The 9,857-nt window shown below is 42.4% G+C and overlaps 1 protein-coding gene across 4 annotated transcripts in view; it reads right to left on the bottom strand.

Moving 5' to 3' along the window:
- Window positions 1–1,921: 1,921 nt before the first annotated feature.
- Window positions 1,922–9,857, bottom strand: part of LOC130680156 (uncharacterized) — a 78,060-nt gene continuing 70,124 nt past the window's right edge. The window contains exons 5-6 of one of the 4 annotated variants that reach the window (XM_057490372.1): window positions 4,009–4,155; window positions 1,922–2,930 (exon numbers count right to left, since the gene is read on the bottom strand). In XM_057490372.1, coding sequence (XP_057346355.1) covers window positions 2,880–2,930; window positions 4,009–4,155 — 198 coding nt within the window. In that variant the 3' untranslated portion in view covers window positions 1,922–2,879. Of the gene's footprint in view, window positions 2,931–3,990; window positions 4,247–9,857 lie in introns of those variants that run through there. The other 3 variants (XM_057490370.1, XM_057490367.1, XM_057490369.1) reach the window with 3 other exon arrangements.

Genomic DNA, 9,857 nt, shown 5'->3' with positions numbered 1-9,857 from the left:
AAGTGATTCAGTGGAGGAGGAAGAGCCTTTTTTTATAAAATGGTGCTGGGACAAGTGGACATGAGTAACCAAAAATTATCCATCTAAACCTCACACCTCATACAAAAATGAACTGTAGTGGATCAGATATGGAACTATGTGTAAAATCTAAAACTATAAACTTGAAGAGGAGAGGAGAAAATCTTTGGAACTTAAGAGTTAGGTGACAAGTTCTTAGACATGACACCAAAGGCAGTCTCCATAAAGGAAAACAGCTGGTATGTCTGGTTCATAAAAATTAAAAACGTTTGTTCTGTGTATGACCATGTCAAGAGAATGAGAACAACAAGCCACTAACTGGGAGAAAATATCTTCAAATTACATATACAACAAATAATTCATATCCAGAACATATAAAGAGCTCTATCAATAATAAGCAACCCAACTAATAGATGGGCAAAAAGCTTACACAGAAAACTCAGAAAGGAAATATGCAAATGACAAGTACAGAAAAAGATGCTTAGCAAAACTAGTTATTAAGGAAATGCACGTTAAAACCACACAAAACACTTCTGCGTTCTGTTAAAATGGCTTAAAAACACTCACACTATCACATACTGGTGAGGATGCAGGCAAACAGAATTACTCATACATCAGTGGGAATGCAAAAATGGTAAGGTCATTATGGAAACTGGTGAGATTTTAAGGAAGATACATTCTTACCATATGACCAAACACTAACACTCTTAGGTATTTGTATGAAAAAGACAAAAACAATTTATAACAAAAACCTCAACACTAATGTCACAGCTTTACCTATAATCAAAAATCATGCCAAACAGCATAATGCCTTTGAATATATGATAGGCTGAACTGTTCTACATCATGAAATGGAATACTCAGCAATAAAAGTAATAGACTATCAATATATGCAACAACCTGGCTGGGTCTTAAGGGTTATGTTTGAAATAAAAAAAATAAAAATCTCACAATTTATATACTAAATGACTCCATTTATATAAAATTCTTGACGTGAGAAGAAAAATAGAGATGGGGAGTAGGTAAGTGGTCACCCAGAGTTAGAGAAAGGAAGGACAGATGTAACAGGAGCCACATGAGGGATTTGCTTTGAGGACATCTCTTTATCTTGATTGCAATGATGGGCATATAAATCTATACATGGTAAAATGTCATAGAAATATACATGAAAACATAAGCAGAATGACACCTGCCATAGTAGTGAAATCTGAGGAAGGCCTGTAGTCTGGCCTATGGTGTTGTTCCAAACAATTTCCTTGTTCGGATAAATGCGCTGTGATCACGTTGGGGGAGCTGCCTCATGGGGTTTCTGCAACTTCTTGTGAGTTTATGTCAACATTTAAAAGGGTCTTTTTTTAAGTTCAGCAAATCTTAAATAATATAAACTAAAAACTTTAAAGACCCTATGCAGACACATCTTAATCAAACTGCTGATTCTCAGAGGTAAAGAAAACAAATCTCAAAAAGGAATAAGAAATTATTTTCAGCCTCCATTTATGCCAGACACCATACTAGGTGCTTTTACCTGTGTCTATTACCCTCACAATTCCCATTATTTAAGGTAACATTCTCTCCTCTTTGAAGATGAGAGCACTGACCCAAAAATGTGCAAAACTGCTAAGAGTTCGTAAAGAATTTAAGCCCAGGTCTACTCTATTGAACTCCAGTTATTTTGTATACATATGTAAACCTTTCAACACAGCTTCCTAACTAATCAAGAACATAGTATACATACCAAGTGTAAGTATATACCCCTAATTATTTCAGTACAAACTGAGAGGACTATAGTGTGCTACTCCTTTCTACCCTATACCATTTCAATGATTAAAAATAAATTATCATGTTAAAGCTAATTTGCATCCGTTAAGATACATTAGATTACAAACAACAGTAAATGACTGGCTAATTGAGGCAAAATGATTTATTGAAGGGTTAGTGAGGATGCTTAATCAATTAAAGTAACAGCTAAAACAGCCAAGTCCTTCAAAAAAGAGGAGCTGAAAGGGCCAGTAGTGGTGGCTCAGTAGAGGCTGGCCTGCTTCACTTTCACTCTTCTGGGGCCTGAAACGTCTGTTTACTTGCAGGAGGATGTCTTACTGCGAGAACGTTTTTGGTCTGGCAGGGAAACGTTCTCATCCTGATTTTCTCCTCCCAGCTCTCGGGCTCTCTTCTTGTGCTTGCTGAGCATCTGAGCAAAGGCACGGTTGAAAACGTGGCAGCTGAAGCGCTCACGGGCTGCATTTTCCACGTGGTCCTGCAGGACCTCCAAGCTGCGGAAAACCAGGCAGCAGCCCAGGCACCTGAAGCCGCTGTCCAGGGTCCCCAGCCCCTGGGGTGTCTTGGCCCTGGAGCCCTCCTTCTGGGCTGGAGGCTCCCCTGCACTGCCAGCCGGCTGCCCCCACTGCAGGGCATTGTTATCTGGGCTGCACTCCATGTCAGTGAGGCGTTTCGGTGTAGACACATAAGAGGGTCTCCTCAGAAAAGCATTCTGGCTTTTTGGTGTTAAAAAGGCCCAGATGTTTTTCGGGCCGCTTGAGGAAAAACACACTGCACCAGTTTGGTCTTTTTAGAGGTGGGCTCCAACACTTCCACCCCACCCCACCAGACAGTCACATCTCTTTTCAGAAAGACACGCCTGTAATAAATTTCCCTGATGGGTGCTGTGTCCATGTGTTGTGGGAACAGAGAGGACTCACCCTGCTGACTCACAGGGACTGGAGAGGAGGAGGAGGAGGAGGCGGAGGAGGAGGAGGAGGAGGGAGAGGAGGGAGAGGAGGAGGCGGAGGAGGAGGAGGAGGAGGAGGAGGAGGAAGAGGGAGAGGAGGAGGAAGCTTCCCACTCCTCCCAGACCTGGGGCGGAGTCATCTCAAGGGCCCCAACACGAGGAACATCTTCAGGTAACTGGGTGATTCCTGGGAAAAGAAGTTTCAAACAAGAAAACTAGAATAAGTGTGTGAAGTCTGTAGGAGTTGGGATGGTCATGAGAATATTCCTATGTGGGCACATGGCCCCCAGGTACATATGTATGTGAAGTCAATGAATGCTGTGTGTGGTATATTTTATCTGAGGTATGTGTGTGGTGTGATTATGTGGGAATGAGGGTGTGGAGGTCTATGTATGTTCTGGGACATACCTGGTGAGTGTTTCTCATATAGGTAAGGGAGTGGTGAATGACTGTGTACATGTGTGTGTGGTGAGACAATACAAGTGAACAGGGATGGTACATGTACTTATTGTGAAACAGTTAAGACGGAGCGTGTTGGAGGAAGTGTGCCGGGGCTCCCCAGAAGCGCAGCTCTCTGAAGGGCTGAAGGCTTTGGGCTGAAGGTTTTATGGGTGAGGTGGTACGTGGAAAAGAAAGACTGCACATGAAAGTGCATTCCCATCAGGGCATTAGGAGTTTTTGAGCGTGTACGCTGGCTCTGAGGGAGCTAAAACAAGCTACCTGTGTGAAAGGGTGTACATTATTTATGGGTTAGTCTGTAGACAGCAGAGTCTGAGAATGATTGTATGAGGAGGGAAGGCGCAAGTGTGTACCTGTGTAACACTTGTAGAGAATGGGAAAGACGCATCTGGAATGAAGGTTTGTGCATATGAGAGAGAAAGTGAAAAGGAATAATGCAGCTGTACCTGGTATGGAGGAATATAGGGTGTGTGTGTGTGTGTGTGTGTGTGTGTGTGTCTGTGTGTGTGTGCTGGCGTGCATGCGTGCATGTGTGAGATTGTGCTGACCTGAGGGAAGAGGTGGTAACTGAATTCCCACACTGTTATCAGCACAGCCCACTATCTCACAGCTGTCCCAGTGTTCACATGGGGAACTGTCCTATCCTTGAAAGCACACCCCAAATTTGTCCCTCCACAGAGGCTTCCGTCTTAGTTCCTCTGCCCTGAAGCCCTTTCCTATTTTAGAAGGGAAAGTGAGATAAGCAGGGATATTGGGCTGAGCCACCCCAGCTACTCATCCCGCCCAACCTTTGTGATCTTCCTTACTGTCCTCAGCAGCAGCACGAAGCTGTCCTGGAGAGGACGCACGGGAGAAATACTCAGAGGCTGAGGACTGTTCTCGTGTGTGACTGTAGTCTCCGACCACCACTTGTGCCTCCGGCTCAGGAGAATCCCCTTGAGTCTTCTCGAATTCTGAGGAAGGAATATAAAAAAAAGATGAAGCATTTTCTGTGACCTGTATCGATTCAAAAAGATATGTTGAGTGGACAATCATGTTAGGCATTGAAACCCCCCATGAAATGAAGCATTTGAAAACTCACTTGCTCCCAAATACAAGGAAACAACAATTATGAAAATTGTGTGTAGTAGATGTCAGTGTTTTGGGAATCTTGTGTGTTATATTTCTAAAGATGTACACAGAATATCAAAAACTAGTGACTAAAATTGGCTATTAGCTCCTTTGTCCTCATGTGAAATTATATAATTAGAGGACATGGGTGTACAGGTTTTAAAAGAATTCTGCATGTCTGTCTATCTATCTAGATTGGTATATATATTGATGTATGGAAAGATAGGGATGTCAATATAAATATAGAAAGGGGTAGAGATACAGCATTTTTGCAGGGAATTCCTGGGCATCAGCCATGGTGCTGGAGATGCTCTAATGAAGATTTTATACACTTGCCCCAGACTCCTCTTGTGAGAATGTATTTCTGTATTTCTCCAAGACTCTTAGCCTCCCTATTCAGCTCTTTTAAAAATTCTTTCGAAGGAGGCAGACACACCCACACTACACATTTCTGCCCGTAGATTGGAAACGGACCCCCCCCCCCCGGGCAGTTCTTGGGCAAGGGGTCATTTATGGCCCCTGCTGAAGGAAGGGACTCAGTTCTGAGCCTGGGCCATCGCATTACCCTGTCTCCCCGCCTGGCTCCTCCTCAGCCCCTTCTCACTCTCAGCCAACACCACGGTGACTCAGACTGTCTCCAGCAGAGGTGGGGCAGTGGAGTGTGTGCCAGGCTGGGGAGCATGAGCTGCCAGTGACTGCAAGGAAGAAAAGCCTTTCTCCCAACCTGCTCTCTTCCTGGACTTGTCTTGGTTTCACCGGTTCCAGAGGGGGCCGAGGCCCTGGGCCTGGAATGCCTTTCCCCCTGGAGCTACAGTAGTTCTGACCATGTGACTAAGTTTTCTGCAGTGGGAAATGAGTGGCCAGGACACGTGCCCCAACCAGGCATAGGCATGAAGTCCTCCTCTGTGCCCCGCCGTGTTCTTCCCTTTTCCAGCTAACTGGCATGTTGATAACCTGGGGTCTATTTGAAAGCTGACTGTTAATGATAAAAAGTTTTTGTCAGCAGGGAGGCTTGCCCTGTTCCTTCACATACACTCATTGTTACATAAGAAGTAGATACATTCCTTCGTGTATTAGTTACTAAGGCCTAATGGACTCCAACTAATGAATCTACTCCGTTAGTGATATAATTGGACCTGGTACATATTAAGAAAGCCATTACGTTAGAAATTACTGTCTTCCCCTTTGGTTATTTATGCTACATGTGTGTGTGCATGTACAAATTGGTGTGAATGCGGTTTACATGTTTCATAGTTTACACAAAAAATATCTCTGAACAAGCACTATTTGTATTGAAGCTGAATTGAAGACAGACTCACTTTCCAAGCCTCCCCCCAAGGCCCCACTGGGGTGTGCTGAAATCCAAATGTCACGTTCCCTTCATGAGCCACCACTGGGACCCTCAGTTCTGGTCCTGATCTGTCTCCTCCCACTGCTGAGCACTGGCTCTTCCTCACAGGACTTGTTTACTTTTTAAACCTCACAGTCACAATTATTTCAGTTTCCCACTTTGAAAGAACCGAACATTCTCAATTCAACCATTGTGGTTAAATGGTATTGTATGTACATATGTGTGCAAGTGCATGTGTGTGTGCCCTGCTGGTTTTTTATGTACATTTCATAAAGGAGCCTCACATTTACATCTGTATGCTCTGAGACAATGAAAGAAAGGTCTTCATGTTGGAGACAATCTAAGAAATCGAGTCATTTTCTATCTGACTTCACACTCTCATCCCTGCATCTCCAATTTTAGGTACCCAAACTTTTTTCCTAAATATTTACTTACCTCTATGAGCCACACATTCTTCATAAACTGGAAAAAGTATTATTGGAAAACATATAACAATATCCACTTACTTAACAAATGCCCTCTGTTTTGTAAAAAAACAAATAAAGGGAAATATATTATATAAGAAAAGATATACTAATCAGGCACTACATCTGTGATACAGGAACCCAGAGCGGCACGATGTAGGGAACACAGGTCCTATGCCACAGAGACAAGGACCTAGTCACAGGAACCTGCTCTTGACCCTCAGATGATAGGATCCCTTAGAAAGACCGATGCACTCACACTTTTTCTCCCTCCTGCCTTCCTGCCCTTTCTCTCCCATAAGTGGGAATCCTTGCTCTTTTTCTTTAGAAGACAATTTTTAGATCCCCAATGCTCAGAGAATATCACTGACACACCTCCTGACATCCTGGCAGCTTTGGGGGAACGTGTGGTTTCAAGATGTTTCCTTTTCCTTTTGTGCTTCATGGCTGAACACTTCAGAGAAGTGAGCCTTCCTCCCTGGAACTCTGCTGCCAGAGGTTCGAGTGATGGCAGTGAAGAATGAAGTCAGTATATCCACCAACAAGCAACTGGAAAGGCTCTCTCCGCACTCACTATCCAAGAACAACAAGCAACTAGAGAGGCTCTCTCCACACTCACTCACTCACTGGCCTGGCTGGTGCTTAAGTACACCAGGAGGGCCATTATGATGTGAGACAGGGTTCCAGAGCATTCTGACACATGCATCAGAGCAGACCACTGATGGGGGGGGCTTTTACCCAACACAAACTCTTATCAACTTGAATTTTTATCTTGCACTTCATATCAAAACTTGGGAACCAATGATGTGGATTAAAGAAAAGATAATTACTTTATGTATCTAGTGTAACCACATTACTAAATCTCCCCAAGGGTGAGAATAAGGCATTACCTGAACCAGGCTTAGAACCTTCCTGCCCCATACAAAATGATAACTGTCATATCTTAGCAGTACCATATAATATGTACACATATAAGTTATATGTGAGGTGTAGGTGTATAGTGGGTTAGGAAACACCTTGTGATTCCACAGCCCCAACATTTATTGAATTTTCCCCACTATAGGGAATAGGCTCATGTATTTCAACAACCCATTGTCTCTTTTGAAACTCTCTTCCCCATCACTTCCCCAGAGCCTTCAGGGAAAGAGGAAGCCCCTGGATTTACCTCCCATGGCCCTCATCGTGAATCCTGAGCTCGTCAAGCATGAAGGGTTCATTCCCCGGCTTCTGTTCTAGGCCCCCGTCTCCTGGAAACCAATGGGCTCTGCACAGGGTTTGAACTCTAGTTAGCTCCATTCTGCTTCCACCTTCCCACTGACTGTCTGCTCCCTGAGGGGCAATATGTATTTCCTTCAAACTGAGCAGTTGCTCTAGAGCCAGGCCGTGATCCAGCCAGCTTCAGCCCTCTTTACCTCAAGTAGGTCCTGCCTCACGCTGTTCCACACACATGGGCTCAGACTCTTGCAGCCACTAAATGGTAGGCACATTTCCCAAGATAGTCTCAGCCTTGTCAGCTATTGGAAAAACCCAAACCAAAAATTAGATATTATTTTACACATACCAAATTGGTAAAAGTTAGATAAACCTATATAAAGAATTGTAAGGATATGGATTAAAAAAGGAACCTTCATGATATAAAATGAAGTATCGACCTATGTAGCTGTGTTGGAGAACAATTAGCCAACATTTAATGAAATTAAATATACATATAACCTATGAACCTATAATCTCATTCTAAAACGTGATCTTTACAAGGGTGATATTCACAGCATTATTTATAATGGAAGGGAAGGGGCATTTTAGTTTTTAACTCAAAAAGAATGATTAAGCAACATATGGTTGATAAATACAACAGAATACATTTCTAAGAATAAAAGCCAAGCCCATTATACTATATGCCTACAGGGCAGGGCATCAGGAAGGAATTGGAGATCAGGAACAGAAAGAAAATATAAATCAATGAAATAACCATACGCTAGTGACTAAGGAGAATTCTTTAGTAGTCAATAATTAACTAAAGTTATTTCTCAAAATAAAATGGTTTAGATTAGGTCTAGAACTAAGAGAAAGGATTATTCTAAAGATACCCTATAATATGAGCTTCCTATCGCTGTTACAGCAGATTACCCCTGTGTAAGTGGCTTAAAATACAAATTTCTTATCTTGCAGTTCTGGGGACCATAACTCCATTATGGGTCTTACTGCCTAAAATCAAGATGTTAGCAGAACTGGTCCCACCTGGAGGCTGTAGGGGTGAATCTGTTCCCTTTTCCAGGTTCTAGAGGCTGCCTACATTGCTGGCGCACCTTCATTTCCTTCATCTTTAGCACACATCACTACAACATCCACTTCCACTGTCACATGGCCTCTCTCTCTCTCTCCCCACTACCTCCTCCCATAAGGACTCTTGTGATTACATCATTCCCACACAGGCAATCCAGGATAATCTGCCCCTTTCAAAACCTTGAAATAAATCCCACCCAAAAAGGCTCTTTTGACACTTGCAGTAACATTCACAGGTTCCAGGGATGAGGAGGTTGACTTCTTTTCCAAGGGGGTGAGTGGAAAGAGAATTTTTTCTCAGCTCCCAGACCAAGACAAGCACAGAGAGTGTCAAAGTAAATTCACCAGCAGTAAAATACAGTAGGCTGAGTGAGAATGGAAATCCCTAATTATAAAGAGCAATAGGAAAAAAAGAGAGCATAACAATTAGGTAAACATACTGAGGAAAACAAAGTTGAATGAAATAAAGAAAAAAAAACTCTGTTTGAAAAATGTAACCCAAGGAATAGACAAAGAAGTACATTAGAATTCTTCATGCCATAGAACTGGCAACTGGCTTTGGTACAACAAGGACGTCAAGACAAGATGACAAACCAAAGAAATAAAAATGGAAAGCAGAGGGGAAATAAAAATGTAGACAAGGTCAAAACAGGATAAATAAACAACTTAAGACCAGAAAGAAACAGAATAACAGAATACATCTTCCAACTGAAAAACTGACATATCCACTTGAGAACAGTTATAAAGGGAAGGGCAAATACACAATGAGAAGACAGATAAAAAAAGAAAGTTGAAATGATGTAATGTAACAATAAAAAGGTTAGCCAATAAACCAGACAAGTATGCAAGGTATGCCACAGTAAAACACCCCTTACGATGAAGACCTGTAACCACAAATTCCTAAATTGCAGTTACTTTTTTTTCCTAAAATGATAAAACAAACAAAATTCTTCAGGTATCCTAAGAGGAAAAGCAAGTCATGGCAAGTGCTAAACATCAAGCTGACTTTACTCTTCCATAAAGCAACATATATTGCTTGAAAATGGTAGAGTATCTGCAGATGCTTGGAAAAAGAAGGTGTAATACTGCAGTATGATCTGCAGACAAGTTGTTTTCAAGTGTAAAAGCAACTGGCAGAAATTGTCAAATGTGCATCAAAAAAAATTGTTACAAGAGTCATTCCTGAAAAAGTCACTTAACTCTGCCATAGAGCCAACTCAAAACATGAATGGAAATGCCATGGAAAAGAAACAGAAACAAAGCACAAATGCAATGCTTCATGCCAAAATGCAGTACAATATTGACAATAAGCACCTGAGGGTGGAGACGGAAGTGGGAATTGATTGACTCAACTGCGTTGCACTAATTCCTATGAAGACAGTTTGGATCTCGGGACCTCAAGGGCCAGTGTAGGTCCCCTGCTCTAGACTTTGTTGTCCTTTTCTGT

Source organism: Manis pentadactyla, chromosome 13 (assembly GCF_030020395.1).
Source record: "Manis pentadactyla isolate mManPen7 chromosome 13, mManPen7.hap1, whole genome shotgun sequence".
NCBI lineage: Eukaryota > Metazoa > Chordata > Mammalia > Pholidota > Manidae > Manis > Manis pentadactyla.
Note: the sequence above shows the minus strand (reverse complement) of the source record. Positions and strands in the feature narration are given on the sequence as shown.